The 19,171-nt window shown below is 51.2% G+C and overlaps 1 protein-coding gene across 7 annotated transcripts in view; it reads right to left on the bottom strand.

Moving 5' to 3' along the window:
* Positions 1 to 5,109: 5,109 nt before the first annotated feature.
* Positions 5,110 to 19,171, bottom strand: part of OTUD7A (OTU deubiquitinase 7A) — a 294,139-nt gene continuing 280,077 nt past the window's right edge. For 3 of the 7 annotated variants that reach the window (XR_009546568.1, XR_009546570.1, XR_009546571.1), the window contains 7 exons: positions 18,239 to 18,351; positions 17,905 to 18,032; positions 16,135 to 16,284; positions 9,402 to 9,516; positions 9,234 to 9,318; positions 6,694 to 8,283; positions 5,110 to 6,237 (listed from right to left, as the gene is read on the bottom strand). Coding sequence is in view for 1 of the 7 variants with exons in the window: in XM_060179266.1 (XP_060035249.1) it covers positions 6,832 to 8,283; positions 9,234 to 9,318; positions 9,402 to 9,516; positions 16,135 to 16,284; positions 17,905 to 18,032; positions 18,239 to 18,351 (2,043 nt within the window). In the remaining 6 variants the exon portion in view is untranslated. Of the gene's footprint in view, positions 6,238 to 6,344; positions 8,284 to 9,233; positions 9,319 to 9,401; positions 9,517 to 16,134; positions 16,285 to 17,904; positions 18,033 to 18,238; positions 18,352 to 19,171 lie in introns of those variants that run through there. The other 4 variants (XR_009546569.1, XR_009546572.1, XR_009546573.1 and 1 more) reach the window with 4 other exon arrangements.

Raw genomic sequence — 19,171 nt, 5'->3', positions numbered from 1 at the left:
CAACATATCATGCGAGGCTTCTATGAACAACTATATGCCACCAAGCTAGAGAACCTGGAAGAAATGGATGATTTCCTAGATACCTACCAACTTCCAAAACTAAGTAAAGAGGAAGTGGATAACATGAACAGGCCCATCACAGCTAATGAAATTGAAACAGTTATCAAAAATCTCCCCAAAAATAAAAGTCCTGGACCAGATGGTTTTACAAATGAATTCTACAAAACCTTCAAAGAAGAACTAATACGTCTACTTTTAAAAGTCTTCCAGAAGATTGAAGACACTGGAATACTCCCTGCCAGCTTCTATGAAGCCAACATCACCCTGATAGCAAAAGCAGACAGGGACACAACCAAAAAAGAAAACTACAGACCAATATCTCTGATGAACATAGATGCAAAAATATTGAACAAAATTCTAGCCAACTGGATACAGCAGTATATCAAAAAGATTGTTCATCATGACCAAGTGGGGTTTATCCCAGGCATGCAAGGTTGGTTTAATATACAGAAATCAATCAATGTGATCTACCACATCAACAAAAGCAAGACCAAAAACCACATGGTCATATCAATAGATGTAGAGAAAGCCTTTGACAAAATACAACATCCCTTTATGATCAAAACACTATAAAAAATAGGAATAGATGGAAAATTCCTGAAGATAGTGGAGTCTATATATAGCAAACCTACAGCCAACATCATACTCAATGGTGAAAAACTGGAAGCATTTCCACTCAGATCAGGTACTAGACAGGGCTGCCCACTATCACCATTACTATTCAACATAGTGTTGGAAATTCTTGCCACAGCAATCAGGCAGGAACAAGGAATTAAAGGGATACAGATTGGAAGAGAAGAAGTCAAACTCTCCTTATTTGCAGATGACATGATAGTATACATGGAAAATCCTAAGGAATCCAGCAAGAAGCATTTGGAAATCATCAGGCAATACAGTAAGGTGTCAGGCTATAAAATTAACATTCAAAAGTCAGTGGCATTCCTCTATGCAAACACTAAGTTAGAAGAAATTGAAATCCAGAAATCAATTCCTTTTACTATAACAACAAAAACAATAAAATATCTAGGAGTAAATCTAACCAAGGAAGTGAAAGACTTGTATACTGAAAATTATGAGTCACTACTCAAAGAAATTAAAAAAGACACAAAGAAGTGGAAAGATATTCCATGTTCATGGGTTGGAAGAATTAACATCATCAAAATGAATATATTACCCAGAGCCATCTACAAATTTAATGCTATCCCCATCAAGATCCCAAGCACATTTTTTAGGAGAATAGAAAAAATGCTACAAATGTTTATCTGGAACCAGAAAAGATCTAGAATCGCCAAAACAATCTTGAAAAAAAAAAAGAACAGAACCAGAGCCATCACACTCCCAGATCTCAAACTATATTATAGGGCCGCTGTCATCAAAACTGCTTGGTAATGGAACATGAACAGACACACTGACCAGTGGAATAGAATTGAGAGCCCAGAAATGAGGCCCCACACCTATGGACATCTAATCTTTGACAAAGGGGCCCAGACTATTACATGGGGAAAGCAGAGTTTCTTCAACAAGTGGTGTTGGAAACAATGGCTTGAAATATGCAGAAGAATGAAACTGAATCACTGTATTTCACCAAATACAAAAGTAAATTCCAAGTGGATCAAGGACTTGGATGTTAGACCACAAACTATCAAATACTTAGAGGAAAATATTGGCAGAACATTTTTCCGCATAAATTTTAAAGACATTTTCAATGAAATGAATCCAATTACAAGGAAGACTAAGGCAAGTATAAACCTATGGGACTTCATCAAATTAAAAAGCTTCTTCACAGCAAAAGAAACCACTACCCAAACCAAGAGACCCCTCACAGAATGGGAGAATATCTTTACATGTCATACATCAGACAAGAGTTTAATAACCAACATATATAAAGAGCTTGCCAAACTCAACAACAAGACAACAAATAACCCCATCCAAAAATGGGGAGAGGACATGGACAGAATATTCACCAAAGAAGGGATCCAAAAGGCAGAGAAACACATGAAAAAATGCTCCAAGTCTCTGATTGTCAGAGAAATGCAAATAAAGACAACAATGAGATACCACTTCACGCCTGTGAGAATGTCATACATCAGAAAAGGTAACAGCAGCAAATGCTGGAGAGGGTGTGGGGTCAAAGGAACCCTCCTGCACTGCTGGTGGGAATGTCAATTGGTCCAACCTCTGTGGAGAACAGTCTGGAGAACTCTCAGAAGGCTAGAAATGGACCTACCCTATGACCCTGCAATTCCCCTCCTGGGGATATATTCTAAGGAACCCAACACATCCATCCAAAAAGATCTGTGTACACATATGTTCTTGGCAGCACAATTTGTAATAGCCAAAACTTGGAAGCAACCCAGGTGTCCAACAACAGATGAGTGGCTGAGCAAGTTGTGGTATATATACACAATGGAATACTACTCAGCTGTAAAAAATGGTGACTTCACCGTTTTCAGCCGATCTTGGATGGACCTTGAAAAAATCATGTTGAGTGAAATAAGTCAGAAACAGAAGGATGAATATGGGATGATCTCACTCTCAGGCTGAAGTTGAAAAACAATATTAGAAAAGAAAACACAAGTCGAACCTGAAATGGAATTGGAGTATTACACCAAAGTAAAAGACACTGGGGTGGGTGGGTGGGTGGGTAGAATACGGGTCCATGAAAGATGATGAATGACATAGTGGGGGTTGTATTGTTAAATGGGAATATGGGGAATGTTATGCATGTACAAACTATTGTATTTACTGTTGAATGTAAAACATTAATTCCCCAATAAAAAATAAATTAAAAAAAAAAGAAAATGCCCACAGTAACTTCCTAAATAAAAATAATTCATTTACTAGAAAAAGTGCAATACCAAAATCCAGGAACAGAGAAAAGATCAAGCTTTCAATAAAAAAAAGGGGGGGGGGTCGGGTGGTAGCACAGCAGGTTAAGCTCACTTGGCATGAAGCGCAAGGACCGGCCTAAGGATCCTGGTTGGCGCCCCCGGCTCCCCACCTGCCGGGTAATCACTTCACAGGCAGTGAAGCAGGTCTGCAGGTGTCTATCTTTCTCTCCCCCTCTCTGTCTTCCCCTCCTGTCTCCATTTCTCTCTGTCCTATCTAAAAACGACAACATCAATAACAACAAGTACAACAACAATAAAAAACAACAATGGCAACAAAAGGGAAAATAAGTAAATAAAAAAGGATACTTACATATTCAGACGGAAAAAAAAAAAAGACACTTAAACCCCAGTGAAGTCCCTTCCCACCTGAGTTATCTTCCTAAGGGGACAACCCTGTGACAATAGCAGGGAACAAAATATTGCTATGTGGTATGTTCTGAAAATAATACAAAAATAATCACTATAGTACAACTTAAACTTGGCTCATAAAATTTCAATGCAACAGCATAAAATCTACAGGCATACTTAAAAATACTTTCCTTTAAATAAATAAATAAATATATATATATATTAAACCATACACCCCAGGGGCGAGGGTAGATAGAATAATGGTTATGCAAAATGACTTTCATGCCTGAGGCTCCAAAGTCCCAGGTTCAATCCCCCACACCACCATAAGCCAGAGCTGAGCAGTGCTCTGGTTTAAAAAAAAAAATAGCCATTAAATTTGTATATAAAAAAATAAAAACCATACACCCCAGCAATGCATGTACAGGGAAGGACAATAGCTTCTACTGGGAGTAGGGAGGAGTGTCAAGAGAACCTTCTGGATACTTGCTCAGAGACAGAGGGCCTTCCCAGGCAGGAAAGTTCCAGCAGGTGGGAAGACCCCTCCCAGGCCACACAAGAGCCCCAGTGGGTTTGCTGCCTTTCTCTAATCAGGACAGGCCACCTTGCTCTTCCCTGTGACTCACAATCTACTTCCCTTTGTCCCCATCCACAATGGACCCCAGGTCACAGCAGGATGTGAAAGGACTTGCAAGTCTACAATGGAGGCCTGAACTGAAGCAGTGAAACTTTGTCTCTAAACCTAGTCTAAACAGCTCATATGAAGCATATGCAAAGATGCTGGAAAATTGAACTCTGAAATTGGCCCTTTCATGACCAGAATCCTGGTTATTAGAGGTCCAGACCTTTAGCACAATGCAACAGCTATTTGTAAACCACCGGAGCCCCAGGCCTGGTCTGTGGCCTGAAGTGGAGCCCCAGGCCTGGTCTGTGGCCTGAAGTAGGTAGATGCTGGCAAGGCCAGTCACTGAGCTTGCATGGACCTGAGACCAGGGGGTGGGGGTGGAGGGGCTCAGAGGAGGCAGTGGCCCACCCTAGGCTCTTGTTCCTGGCCCACGTGCCAGTCTAAAGCTGTGGAGCCAAGGTGACTTTGAAACTCCAGGCCCCAGAAAAGGGAGAAAGGGACCTTGGCCGGTTCTCACAATGGATTGCTTTTATTCTTGGCTCCCTTTTTTTTTTTTTTCTTTTTCTTTTTATCTGGCAGAAGAAAACAAATTTGCATCGCTAGTTTTTTTTTTTTTTTTTTGGGGGGGTTTGTATTTCTGGTTGGCTGTTCAAACAGAAAAACCGTAGAAAGCCAGCTCAGGCTTGCTTTCTGCAGCTCGTGCCTGAGGGTCTGGTTTCTGATGGCACAGGCCAGCATCTTTCTTTTCTTTACTTTACTTTTCTTTCTTTCTTTTTTTTTTTTTTTTGTGGAAGGCAACCTCAGTCAGTCTTCTGGAATGAGCCAGGAGCTTCTATCCTGGGAATAAGCTTATGGCTTTGGGTGGTAAAGCAGCAGTTTGGTGTGACATGAAGAATAGGGCCACAAAGCCTCAAATGATTTTTTTTTTTTCTTTTAAATAGGTAACAGCTGTATTTTTTTTCCTGAGCAACAAAAGAAACTCCACTAACCAGAGGGCCGTGGGTGTCAGGCTTCACCCTGCCTTGCAAGCATTGTTCTGTGTGACAAGTAAACCCCCTCACCCCCACGTTCCTTGAAGATTGTGCCTAACAACAGTGTGTGACCTCAGGGACCCGCTCAAACTGGGAACTGAAAATTCCACCTGCCCTGAATGGATGAAAAAATAGAAAGGAAACACTCACCGCGGATACTCAAATTCATTTATTAGAATTCTCCAAACAAGTAAAAAAAAAAAAAAGTCACCTCCCTGTGTGTTGATTTGTTTGTTGTTTTTGCTGCTTTGCATGTCAGGGGGTAGAAGCATCGTTTCTGGAGGAGGAGGAGGAGAAGCTGGTCATGAGGCGGTGGGTGACCTACTGCATTTTCTCAGGACAAGCTCTCAGCGGCGGGGCTGCTCCTTCCGCAGGGTCAGCGGGGGCCGCCGCGCCCCGCACAGGGTTGAAAGGAGCTTTGCTGCCGCCAGAGGGGCGTCCACCCAGTGAGCCGATCTCCTGGCGGTGAGACTGATCGCTTCCTAGCGAGGCAGGTTGAACGCCTCGGGGTCCTTGGCCAAGGAAAGTATTTTTCCGGAGGTAATCTTAGAAGGAAGAGACTGCATATTGCTGCTCAGAACAGGTTAGCTAAGGACACATATATATTTATATATGTTTGTATATATATGTTTTTGTTTTTCCTCAAGAAATGTAGGAGGCACCAAAAGGGGGGGGGTACCGCTCAGGGACGGGGCTGCCCCCCCTCCACGTGTTCGGAGCCACAGGCGGCGCCCCTGACCCGGCGGGACCCAGACGGAGGCGGTGCGGTGGGGGGGGGGCTTCCTGCGGGGTCCCGGAGCCCCTCGCGGTGGAAGGAGGCGCAGGCCGGGGCTCGAAGCAGCCTGGTGGGCGGTGGGCTGACACAGTGACCAAAGAAGGGGCGACCCCTCGCCTCTCCGGGCACCGAGGCTCGCTCGGGGGGGGGGGGGGGCGCCCGGGGCGGCAGGTGTCCTCGGAAACGGGGCTCGAACCCGGCGGCTCCCAAGAAGCGAGCGGGGAGCCCGGCCCGCGGCCCGGAGTCTTTGGAAGCTGCCGGCACGAGCTCGGCGGCCTCCCCGCCCCGAGGTAGGTTGCTCGGTGCCCACTCGGGGCCGCCCGCGGCTTGGATGGCAGTGTGGGGGTGAGAGGTGAGGGGTGAAGGGTCAGGGGTGAAGGGTGCGGGGCGCTGCCGGGGCACCGCGAGGGCCTCCCCGGGCGGCCTGTGCCTGGGGGCGGGGGGGGGGGGTGGCAGCTGCAGCGCCGCCCGGTCGCTCGCCCTGGAAAATTCAGGCCGGTCGCTGCGCTGGGGGCAGAATAGATCAATAATAATAATAATAATAAAAAGCAAAAATAGAAAATGAAAAAAAAAATCGGCATATAAAACACTCCCTTTTTAAAAAGAAAAACAAGGGGGCTGCAAATCTCTTTATTATTTCTCTTAGGGACGAACCGGAAGGAGGAAGAGGAGGAGGAGGAGAAAGAAAGAAAGAGAAAGGAGGAGGAGAAAAGGAATATACAGAAGGAGCAAGGAAGAGAGGGATTAGGAAGAAGGAACGGCGAAGAGGAAGAAAGAGAGGAAGGGGGGAATGAAAAAGGACGAGGAGAAGGAGAAACAATGAAGAGGAAGGAAGGAAAGAAAAGAAGGAAGGAGGAGGAGGAGGGATGCTAGTAACTCTCGCAAATGGCTATTGAGTTTGCAGGCCGAGGCCGCTCGCCGCCCACTCCCGACACTATGACTTGTTTCCTATCCGTCTACTACCTGAGTGGCGTCATGGAGGTTCAGGCACCATTAGGAACGTTTGACCAGACACGTACACAGCACGGACAGACGAGTGGGGGCCCCGGGGCGTGTAGAAAAGACACCGACCGCAACGGCCAAGCGGCCGCCGGAGGGAGCTCAGGGCCTGGCCCCGCGCGCCTCCCGCCGCCGCCGCAGCTCCTCGCGGTAGCAGTAGGAGCAGAAGTGCTCGGTCTCGGCGCGCCCGTAGAAGGCGCAGTTCTCGCGTTGACAGCGCCGCTGCGCCGGGCCTGGCCCCCCGCGGCCTCCGCTCTCAGCGTTCGAGGCGCGGACGGCCGGCGCGTCGGCGTCGGCGAACTCCAGGCCGTCGCGGGCCGCGCCGAAACCGTTGCTGTAGGTCTGCGACTTGGCGTCGGCCGCGCCGGGCGTCGGGGCGGAGGCCGGGAGCGCGCCGGGCGGCAGCGCGCGCGCCAGCGACTCCACCGTGTTGACGGTGCGCAGCGCCGCGGCGCGCGCCGGGCTGTAGCTCTGCGACGACAGCGAGCGGTTCTGCTGCGGGTATGTGGCGCACGGGCGCAGCGCGCCCACGGCCGGCGCGCACACGTCGTCCCGCGCGCCCGCCGCCTGCACGTGGATGACGCTCTGGCGCGCGGGGGCCGGCGGGCTGCGTCCGGGGAGCGCGCGCCGCGTGCTCAGGGAGCCCGCCGCGCCTGCGCCTGCGCCTGCGCCTGCGCACGCCCCGCCCGCCGCCGCTCGCCCCGCGCGCCCGCCCGCCGCCGGCCCGGGGCTGGGCCGCTCCTTGAACTTGAGCACGAGCTGCGTGGGCGGCGCGGGCGGCCCCGGCGACGCGCGTTCCGGCCCCGGCGCGGCGGCGGCGGCGGCGGCGGCGGCGGCGTCGGCCTCGGGTCTGCGCGGCGGCCGCTTGGCCGTCGGGGCGGCGTCGCGGCGCCGCTGCTCCTGCTCGGCGCTGAAGCGCTCCTGCGCGCTGGTCAGGTAGTAGCCGATCATCTCCTCGTGGAACTGGTGGCGGTGGCTGGTGAGCAGCAGGCCGGCGAAGATGAACTTGCGCTCGCCCTGCATGGCGGCGCGGAGGATGTTGAGGCTCAGCTTCACGTCCGTGCTGTACTTCCAGGCGTCGGCGCGCGCGCCCCCCGCCTTGTCGGCCGCCGCCGTCTTGTCCGTGGGCGACGGCGTGGTCTTCTCCGACGGCGACGTGCTGGCCGACGCGCCCGACTCCTCCTTGCTGCCCTTGCGCGCCGCCTTGGCCTTCTTGTCCTTGTCCTTGGCCGCGTCGCCGCCCTTGCCGTTGGCCGAGTTGGCGCGGCTCATCCTGCCGTGCACCAGCCCGCCCAGGCCGCCCATGTTCTTCTTGAGCTTGATGCCCAGCGTCTTGCTGAAGCTGCCCAGCTTGTTGGCCACCGAGTCGGCGCGGGTCTTGTCCTTCTCCTTGCGCTGCTTGTCCTTGTCCTTGTCCTTGTCCTTGCCGCTCTTGCCGTTGTTGCTGTTGGAGTTGCTGCACACGGAGTCGCGGTCCGAGTCCAGGGAGTCGGCCAGGGACTGCACGTCCTCGCCAGCGGACGCCGTGGGGGACTCGGGCTGCGCCAGCGGGGCCTGCGCGGGAGGGGCCGGGTCAGGGCCGCGGAGGAGCCCCCGCCGGACACACGGACACCCCGCCACGCACCCCCGCTGCCCCGCCACGCCGACACACACACACACACACACACACACACGCCGACACACACACACACACACACACACACACGCACACACACACACACACACGCCCCTCTGCCCTGGTGCCCTCGGACCCGGGAGCTGAGCCGGGGACAGACACCCGCGCCGAGGCCGGGCGCTCTGCTGTTTTGGGGGGGTTCCCCGCGCCCCTCCGGGCCCCCTGCGCTGGGTGGGTGCCGCGGCCCCCCCCCCGTCTCCTGTAGAAATAAACCCGGGGGGGCAGGTAGTGGCGCACACCGCAGAGCCCGCATGTTACAGCGCGCAAGGACCCGGGTTCAAGTCCCTGGTCCCCACCTGCAGGAGCGAAGCTTCATGAGCGGTGGAGCAGGCCTGCAGGTGTCTCTCTATCTCTCCCCTTAGTCTCTCTCTGTTCTATCAGATAATATATAGAAAGAGCGACATCAGCCTCTAGAGACTCCACGCGGAGGTGAAGCCAGCACGGACCCTCCAAGAAAGGCGGGGGCCACCCCGCGCCCTGGGGTCCCGGCTCCTCCCCGGCCCGGGTTTAGAATCCGCTAGGGCTGTTCCCACCTCGGCAGAGGGGGCTGTGCTGGGACTCGCCTACCGGGTGCTTTCGGGGTGGGCGTGCGGATTCTTCTCCTGGAGAAAATAATAGCGCAGAAAGGAGGAGGAGGGCGGAGACGGGTAGGTAGGGGAGGGGAGGGAGGAGGAACAAAAACCTAAACCGAACCCCGTCCTGAGCGCAGGCCTTCGCGCGCACACCCGCACTCGCGCCCCGGGGAAGCTCGAGCTGTTTCCAGGCGGAGCGAGGGTGGCGGGGCCCGGGCGGAACCGCGTCTCCCCCCCCCCCCCCCCCGCCGGCTCACCCGGGTCTCGGAGGGGATCCGGATCCACGTCACGTTCATGTAGCTGTGCAGCAGGTTCAGCTTGGCTTCCAGCGACAGGATCAGGCTGGCGAGACGGGGGCCGGTCAGCGCCCTCCACCCCCGGGCCCCCCGCTCCCCCCACCCCGGGCCCGGGCGGGCGGGGCTCACTGCGCCAGCCGCGCGTTGTCGTTGTCGTCCTTGCCCCACTCCCAGTCCTTCCCGGGGTCCACGGCGAAGTGCAGGGGCAGCAGCTTGTGCTCCGAGTCCGTCAGCGGGATCACGGCTGCAGCGGGACAGAGGGGCGTGGGGCCTGTGACCCCGGGGCGGGCCGGACCCCCAAACCCAGCACCTCCCGCTATGCCCTGGGCCGCTGGGGAGCGGAGATCGAGTTTGCACCCGCGGGCGCGCCCAGAGGGCAGGTTTTAAAATAAACTGCAGGGGGACGAAAGCTGGTTGAATGCTCAAGGATCGGGGTTCAAGTCCCTGGTCCCCACCTACAGGCGGAAAGCTTCACAAGTGGTGAAGGAGGGCTGCAGGTGACTCTCACTCTCTTTTTAATATTTATTTATTCCCTTTTCTTGCCCTTGTTTTATTATTGTAGTTATTGATGTTGTTGGATAAGACAGAGAAATGGAGAGAGGAGGGGAAGACAGAGGGGGAGAGAAAGATAGACACCTGCAGACCTGCTTCACCGCCTGTGAAGTGATTCCCCTGCAGGTGGGGAGCTGGAGGCTCGAACCGGGATCTTTATTGTAAAAGGCAGTAGTCTTGAAGTTCCCTTTTTATGCAGTTGTTTGTTAAGTGCTTTTAGTATGAGTTGCTTGTAGTATGAGGTGGAAAATTCCTTGCCCTTTTCCCTTTGAAGAACAGGACTAATCAGTGAAGGCTATCGGGTATTTTGCAGAAGTTCTGTGTGAGGGCTAGCCTTATCAGGACCTCTGCACAGCCCCAGCAGTATACTGGTCACCAGATGGCCTGGTATGACGGTAGGGGGATGTGAGGAACTAATACCTGGTCAAGTCTTATTGGTTGTCTGGTTTTGCAAGGTTTGAAATTAGCCCGCGCTTTGCTTTGTATGGACCCCACTTTTTGCTAAGTTTGAAATGATTGGATCTTGTGTTTGCTATAGCCTGTTATTGGATGTAGGTTGCTAAGGTGATGTGCTCCCCCTCCCTGAATGTAGTCTGAATTCCTATAAATTGTATGGTTTGAGCCCTGTTCGGGGTCGAGCTTGGTAGACTGCGGCCAGTCTCCATCTCGGCCCGGATTGCAATTCGTCAATAAACATCTTTGCTTCCTTGCAGTGGATGGTGGTTTGATTTATGCTCGCTAACATTTATACCGGTCCTTGTGCTTTGCGCCATGTGCGCTTAACCCGCTGCGCTACCGCCTGACTCCCAGGTGTCTCTCTTCTGTCTTTCCCTTCCATCTCGATTTCTCTCTGACCTATCAAGTAAAATGAAGAGAACGAGGGGGAGGGAGAGAGGAGGTAGAAAAGTAACAGGCAGAGGGGCCAGCTGGTGGCCCACTTGGGTTAGTGTGCAAGGACCCGGGCCCAGCCCCTGGTCTCCACCCACAGGGAGAAAACTTCAGAGCAGTGAAGCAGGGCTGCAGGTGTCTCTCTGTCTCTTTCCCTCTCTATCTCTCCCTCCCCTCTAAATTTCTGTCTCTATTAGTTAAACACAAATAAATAAAAAAGAGTGAAAATTAACAGGCAGTATGAATAATGAAATGTCCTGAATATCATGGCCATGGAGGATTCTTGAGGACCCCAGAAGGCACCTCACCTGTAGCTTGATGGGCAGGTAACAGGGAGATGACATTTCTGCTTCTTTGATTTCTGAATGGGATGAGGAGCCCGGCCAATAGGAGGCACTGTGGTGGAGGCCGGTGTCACCTCACTGTCACCTGCCCATCGCAGGCCCTCCTGAATGGGACACTCCTCACACCACCTGGGGGGAGGGTGGTCTTGGCCAGGGCCGGAAGGCTGGATGGAATGGAGGTTATTCCAGGTTTGTCTGGGGGGGGGTGCTAGGGGCTTCTTCGGGAGGTGGGGAGCCCCCTAGTGAGCCCACCTGCACCTGTCATCAGCGATGAGATTCTGGAGGAAGAGGGAGGCAGCACCCCAGGTCTGTGCTCCGTGCAGCAGACTATAGCGTTGGACTACTGTGAATTCGGTTTATTTGCTGCAGATGAGCCAGTGAAAGCAGCTCAGCGCCTCCTCCTGGCTGCCTGGGATACCTTACCCTCAGTGTGGGGGTGTGACTGATTGCCTGGGCCGCAGCCCCTCTGAACTAAGGCCCAAATCCCCCATAGGTGCACAACCTGACTTAACTGCCACGGCCTGGAAGCCTCTCAGCTTGGGCTCTGGGGTGAAGGCCAGGTCCCTGGTAAGGGTGAAGAGGGTCCCTGGTAAGGAGATACCCAGGGGCATGCCATTACCAGCTGCCCCTCTTTGTGGTTCTGGCCTTGCCCAAAGGGACAGCGAGGGGATGCCCTGCCCTCTAGTGGCCACTTCCAGGAACAGCCAAGCACTTCACGAAACTAGCCTGTAAACTCACAATTTCATTTTTTCTTTTCTCCCCCGAAATGACTCTCTCCTATTTTTAAACCTGGAAACACACCAGCCCTATCTCAGTTTAGCTCAGATATATTCAGATTATATTTATTTGCCAAAAAATATGAATGGAGACTCTCAGTTTCTATTTGGGACATAGGAAGCTGGGAGAACCCAGTCCTATCATTGCAACAGCCAAGAGCCAGGCAAGTGCAGAGCTGAGACAGAGCAGGGACGGGACTCGAGCTCATCTGGACTGTTAATCCCTGTGGAAATTGTTAAGCATGTAAGCATCACCCTGGAAATTCTGAAGTGCGCCTCTGCAGAATGGCCATATTTTCAGCCCTTATCCCTGAGGAATCAGGCAACACCAGTATACGACTGTCCTGTTAAAAACCAAACTGTTGTGTATTGCACCAAAATAAAAGACGCTGGGGTGGGTGGGTGGGGAGAATACAGGTCCAAGAAGGATGACAGAGGACCTAGTGGGGGTTGTATTGTTATATGGAAAACTGGGAAATGCTATGCATGTACAAACTATTGTATTTACTGTTGAATGTAAGACATTAATCCCCCAATAAAGAAATTAAAAAAACAAACAAACTGTTGAAAATCTCTGGGAGAGGCAGAAGAGTAATCTCTGATGTCTTCCTTAGGCCATCAACCCTCCTTAGGAACATAAGTCTTTTTTTTTTTTTTAATTGGGGTGTATTAGTGTTTTGCAGTCACCAGTAAATATAGTAGTTGGCACATGTATAAAATTTCTCAGTTTCCTGCAAAACACTCTCAGCCCCAACCTAGGTCCTCTACCACCATGCACCAGGATCTGAAAACGCCCCTCCCCTGAGAGTCCTTTACATTGCTACAATACATCAAACCCAGTTCAAGTTTTGCTTCCTTCTGTTCTTATTTCTCAACTTCTGTCTCTGAGTGAGATCATCCCATATTCATCCTTCCCTTTCTGGCTTATCTCACCTAATATGATCCTTTAAGCTCCATCCAAGATGAGGGGAAGGAGATGAACTCATTCTTAACAGCTGCCTTATACTCCATTGTGTATATAGACCACAACTTGCTCAGCCACTCGTCTGTTGTTGGACACCTGGGTGGCTTCCAGGTTTTGGCTATTACAAATTGTGCTGCTCTGAACATAAGTATACACAGATGTTTTTGGATGGGTGTGTTTAGTTCCTTAGGATATATCCCTAATTGCTGGGTCTTAGGATAGGTCCATTTCTAACCTTTTGAGAATACTCCAGACTGTGAAGCCTAAGTCTTAACAAACCTTGTCTGGGAATACACTGACCCTTTGTTGGATTCTGTTGTGTTAAAGCCCAGAACTCCAGTGAGTAGCAGAGTCACACTTTATCCCATCAGAGAGTTGAAGGCACAGATCACCTGACATCTAACGAGTGATAGGAGCCTCTGAGGACAGATGGACATGAGCTGGATCCAGATAGACTCAGAAGGAAGAAGACATAAGCTAAAATTGCCAACAAAGTAAGAGTCTAGCCCAGCACAAGAACACAGAGGTGTGTGTGTGTGTGTGTGTGTATGTGCATGTGTACATGCTGGCTCACAGATATAAGGAAAACTCATGTGCGTTTGCAGATGCCTCTCCAAGATACCTAACTTGGTCCTTACAAAATGAATAGCAAGACTTCTTTTTTTAAAAAAATATTTTAATATTTACTTATTTACTTATTCCCTTTTGTTGCCCTTGTTGTTTTATTGTTATAGTTAGTATTGTTATTGATGTCATTGTTGTTGGATAGGACAGAGAGAAATGGAGACAGGAGGGGAAGACAGAGGGGGTAGAGAAAGATAGTCACCTGCAGATCTGCTTCACCGCTTGTGAAGTGACTTCCCTGCAGGTGGGGAGCCAGGGGCTCGAACCAGGATCTTTACGCTGGTCCTTGCGTTTTGCACCATCTGCGCTTAACCCGCTGCGCTACTGCCTGACTCCTGGCAAGAATTCTGAGAGGTATCTTTCACTGTTCCTTCTCTCCTGACTAAGGAACCAACTGCAGGAGGCAGGGTGTTGGGAGCTGATCATTTTTCAATGACTCTTGGGATGAAGGGGGAGAGAGTTAGGGGGAAAAATACTGCTTTTGCCTTGGACTCCAGGAGTATGACTGTGCTGAACCCTGAATTACAGGATGGAGTTGCCCATTTTGTTCCAGACCGAGGGGTACAGTGCTTGCTAAGACCGAACCACAGATGTCTTCCTCTCGTCAGCACTCACAGCTACAAACAGTGTCTAAGCAATCTACTGCAAAAAGAGGCGCAAATGGGGAGGATGCCTCACCAAAGTGTAGCACAGAGGGAGACAGGGCAGCCAAGATGCTACTAGAGGACTTTGAAGGCTGGGTGCACTGAGGCAACAAACCAAAAACTCAGCCAATTGACTACATTCATACAAACCCTGATACTAAAGGCCCAGCAGAAGGAAAGGTCTTCTTCATTCCAGGAATCTAAATCATGCTCCTCAGTCTATACTGTCCTACTCAAGCGACCACCAACAGAACCACCCACAGAAGAAAAGACAAGGAAAACACCAACATACTGATGATAGACAAAACAGTCGACAGAACAAGACTCAGATATGACACAGGTATTGAAACTCCTAAATGTCAAACTTAATAGGACGAATCTACAAGTTGAAGTTCTTCACAGGAAAGGTGGTGGGTACCACATGGGATCTGATGGTTGATCTCAGCAGAGGAAGAAATTGAAATAGTCAAATACTAGGTGGGAGGGGAAATAAGTAGGAGAGATGAAGGATAACTTCATACCATGAGACAAAGAATCAAGATAGGTAAACAAATATCACCCAAATTGAAATACAAAGAGGAGGGCTGGGGGAGATAGCACAGTAGTTATGGAAAAGACTCTCATTCCTAAGGCTCTTGAGTTCCCAGGTTCAAGTCCCAGCACCACTACAAGCCAGAACTGATCAGTGTTTTGGGATCTCAAAACTCTAGACAGAATAGTCTCCTTCCTCCCTTCCTTCCATCCCTCCCTATTTCCCCCTTCCTTCCTTTTTTCCTTCCTTCCTTCCTTTCTTCCTTCTTTCCTTCCTTCCTTCCTCCCTCCCTCCCTTCCTATTAGATAGGACAGAGAGAAATTAAGAGGGGAGGGGGGATGGAGACAGAGACAAAGAGACACACATCTGCAGACCTGCCTCACTACTCATAAGTTTGTTTAAGTGGGGATTGGGGCATTGAACCTGGGTCCTTGCATATGGTTATGAGCTTGCTCTACCCACTGAGCCACCACCTGGTCCCCCAAGCAAGGGAACATCATCTTGTGGACTCAAAGGCTTCCTCAAGAGCAGAGTCTCAGCAACCATTTTTCATAAGTAGTGAGTGAATATTTGAGGTGTTTTTGGTCCCAGACCCTGCGACTGTTACTCACTACGCAAAAGCGGGAATACATGTGGATTTTCAAAATAATTATTACTGTTATTTCTTTGGGTGGGGCCAAGATCTCATGCAGACATGATTCCACTACTGTGGACCACTCTTTCAGTCATGTAGAGACACAGAGAGATAGAGGGAGAGATACCACAGCTACGAGCACCTTCCATGTGGTGTTGGGTCGGAAACCAGGCACTGCAGCCAGGTAGGCTGTTTCTCCTAGCCCAGGTTTTTTATTATTATTATTATTATCTTAAAAAAGATTTTACTTATTTATTTATTTATGAGAAAGATAGGAAGAGAGAGAAAGAACCAGACATCACTCTGGCACATGTGCTTCTGGGAATCGAACACAGGACCTTATGCTTGGAGTCCAAGGTGTTGTTTTTAGTATCTGCATCTTGGGTGAGTTTCATTAACGTGGGGGGGGGAGAGAGAAGAGACAGAGAGAGAGAGTGCGAAAGAGAGAGACAGGAAAGGAAGGACAGGGGCAGCTGGCTCAGGATTGAGTTTATTAGTTTGCCTTTCTATTTGCCCTTTTGTTGCCCTTGTTGTTATTATTGTTACTGGACAGGACAGAGAAATCGAGAGAGGAGGGGAGCCGGGGGGCTCGAACAGGGATCCTTGCTCTTCACTCACTGCGCTACCCCGTCTGGCTCCCATTACAAGCATTCTTTTTTTTTTTTTTTTTTTTTTTTTTAAACCAGAGCAATGCTCAGCTCTGGCTTATGGTGGTGCAGGGGTTGAACCTGGGACTTTGGAGCCTCAGGCATGAGAGTCTGCTTGAATAACCATTATGCTATCTACACCCCCCCCAAGAATTCTTTTAATACAGGAATCTGGCCATCTTGGGGAGAGCCTGAGGCACCACTTCTGCTCCTCTCTCGCCCCGCCCACCTCGCACCGGCCCCCTCCCACCTCTTACCTTGTTCTCTCTGCTGGTCTCGCTGCTCCATTGACACGAGGGCCGAGAAATGCGCTTGGTCGTAGGCCAGAACCAGCGGGGAACAGTGGCACCTGTTGGGGGGCACCTCCAGGGGCAGGTAAATCCCTCCAAATGGGATGGGTGCGAAGGCTGCAGACACACAGCCCGGGCAGGGTGGGTGAGGGGCACAGGGGAGCAGCTCGCCTCTCCACTTCCCCTGGCACCTCCCCCCCCAGGACCGCTCTCACACCCTTGAAGACATTCAGGCTTGGGGTGCACTGGGCTGTGCCCCCCCAGCACCCAGGTCATTCCTGCACCTGGGGCCCCTGCCTGCCTCTCTCTGTCTGCAGTCTGGGAGCAAGAAGGATAGAGGTGAGGGGTGTTCCTGTGACTCCCCTGGAGGGGGCCTGTCAAGCCCTCATCTCCTTCCCCCAAGGGACCAGAAGAGTTGGCTCTGGATGGTGTGTACACAATGCCTGGATTATATATATATATATATTTTTTCTTTTGTTTGTTTTCCAGAGGGTGAGAAAGAGGGAGAGAGAAACAGAAGAGACAGAGTGGAGAGACACCCGCAGAACTGCTCCACCCCTCTTGAAACTTCCTCCTTGCAGGTTGGGGATCAGGGACTTGAACCTGGATCCTGGCACATGGTAACGGGTGTGCTCTTTTGGGTGGGCCACTGCCTGGCCCAGGCAGCGCCTGGAAATGAGCTTTTCTGGATGACCTTTTTCTCTTGAGCCTCTCAGAGCACTGTTAGGGGGTGGCCCAGGCACCTGGAGTGCTGCTTGCTCTGGGTTTTGAGACTGAGAGGGGAGTTCAGCACTGGGCTGTGAGGCAGACTGGAAATAAGAGATGGAGGAAGGGGGGTGGGGAGGGGGGGCAGATGCTGGAGACCCCAGGACCTCATCTTCCTTCTTTCTTTTCTTTTTCTTTCTTTCTTTTTTTTTTTAACCAGAGCACTACTCAGCTTTGGTTTATGGTGGTGCAGGGGATTGAACCTGGGACTTTGGAGCCTCAGGCATGAAAGTCTGTTTGCATAACCATTATGCTATCTACCCTTGCCTCCCCCCCCCATCTCCCTAATTTCTTTATGCATCCAAAAGAGGAAAGAAAAATCCAAACTCTCACCGAAACAGAACAAAAATCAAACTTCTAGAAATCTCTATCACAGCATCTGCTGTGGCATCATAAGAAGCCCGGCTTCTTGGCTTGGGGTGGTGGTTAGTGACCACCTTCTGCCCCGAGGAGGAGCCAAATGATAAATGAGGGCCTGCTTTCTGGCCATGAATGAAATGCACTGCATTTATTATGTCATTATTCGGTTACTTATTTTTGACCAGAGCACTGATCAGCTCTGGCTTATGGTGGTGCTGTGTACTGAACCTGGGACCTCAGAACCTGAGGCATGAAAGTCTGTTGCAGAACCATTGTGCTGTTTCCAAAGCCCATGCCAGAGAGAGAGAGAGAGAGAGAGAGAGAGATACATACTAGGCTTCCTGCTGGGGCTCAGTGCCTGCATGACTCCACTACTCCCTGGGGCCGATATTTTCTAGATAGAGGGTGAGACAGAGAGGGAGACAGGGAGAGGGAGACAGAGAGAGAGGACAGATGCTGCAGCACTGCTCCACCCACAGCTGGGGAAGCTTCTCCCCTGCAGGCACTCCCCATGGGATGAGCTGGGGTCTCCTGGGTGGTAAGGGTCACGCTCTAGGAGTGCGCTGCCTCTGGGCTGGACACGCGCCTGCATGGCGGTGATGTGTGGCTCACCTTCTCCACCCGAGTCCCTCAGCATCGTGTCGGCCACCACCACGATGGGCCGCCTCAGGATGTGGGCCAGTACAAAGACGTGGAACTCCTCCAGGCTCTCATACACGGGGTCCTCCGCGTTGTCCACGCTGGGGGACAGAGCAGAGCCAGCCTGTCACTGGAGTGACCGGAACCAGGGATGGGGAGAAGGATTTCTGGATGGGTGGCTTCTGTGGATCTGGGTCCCATGGACCCCAGAGCCACTCCACTGCCCACAGCGGGGAATGCACAAGTCCCAGTCCACCGCCCCCATGCTGGGCTGGGTTGGGGGGGCTTGGGGTGGAACAGAACTTACCCCCCGCCCGTGCCACCATTCTTGCTGAAGTGTGTTCTCGGCTCGCTGGAGGCCAGTTTCAACAGCTCTGTCCACTCCCGCTCCCACTCCTCCTCCGTGTACACCAGTCCTGACTGGCACAGAGGGACTTGGGGTCAGCAGCTGGCGGGGGGTGGGGGTATGCTGGGAGGACCCTCCCCCTATATATCCCTTGGGGACACTGGGCAGCCTGGCTGGACCTCCTGATAAGGCTAGGCCCCATTCCCTGAGCACCAGCCTGGGTGTGTCTGTTAGTGACCACCGACTACTTCCTCCCCTTTCTGAGGAATAATCTGTTTCAGCACCCCAAGTTCAAGTTTCAGTGCTGTTGGGGGAGCATCCGGCACCAAGGCCCTTCCCAATTCCTTTTTTTTCATCACTAGACCTTCACCATTCTAGGAGGTTTTTTTCAGAAAGAGATAGAAAGAGATCTGGTTAAGTGCACACAGTACAGTGTACAAGGACCTGGGTTCAAGTCCCCGGTCCCCACTTGCAGTGGGAAAGTCTTATTAGAGTGGTGAAGCAGGACTGTAGGTGTCTTGGTCTCTTTTAGGCTTTCTATCTTCCCCTCCCCTTTCAATTTCTATCTTTATCCAATAATAAATTAAATAAAGAATAAAGACAAAAATATTTTAAAAAGAGAGACAGACTTCCCCCTACCTGCAGTAGGGAAGCTTCACAAGGCATGCAGGTGTCTAGCTTTCTCCCTCTCTAACTTCCCTCTCTCAATTTCTCTCTGTCCTATCCAATAAAATTAAAAAAAAAAAAAGAAAAAGAGAGAGAGACACAATGGTCCGGAAGATGGTGTAGTGGGTAAGGCACTGAACTCTCAAACATTAGGTCCCGAATTCAGTCCCCAGCAGCACATGTACCAGAGTGATGTCTGGTTCTTTCTCTCTCTCTCCTATCTTTCTC

The sequence above is a fragment of the Erinaceus europaeus genome, chromosome 20, assembly GCF_950295315.1.
Source record: "Erinaceus europaeus chromosome 20, mEriEur2.1, whole genome shotgun sequence".
Taxonomy (NCBI): domain Eukaryota; kingdom Metazoa; phylum Chordata; class Mammalia; order Eulipotyphla; family Erinaceidae; genus Erinaceus; species Erinaceus europaeus.
The sequence above is the reverse complement of the archived record's forward strand: the minus strand, read 5'-3'. Positions and strand labels throughout refer to the sequence as shown.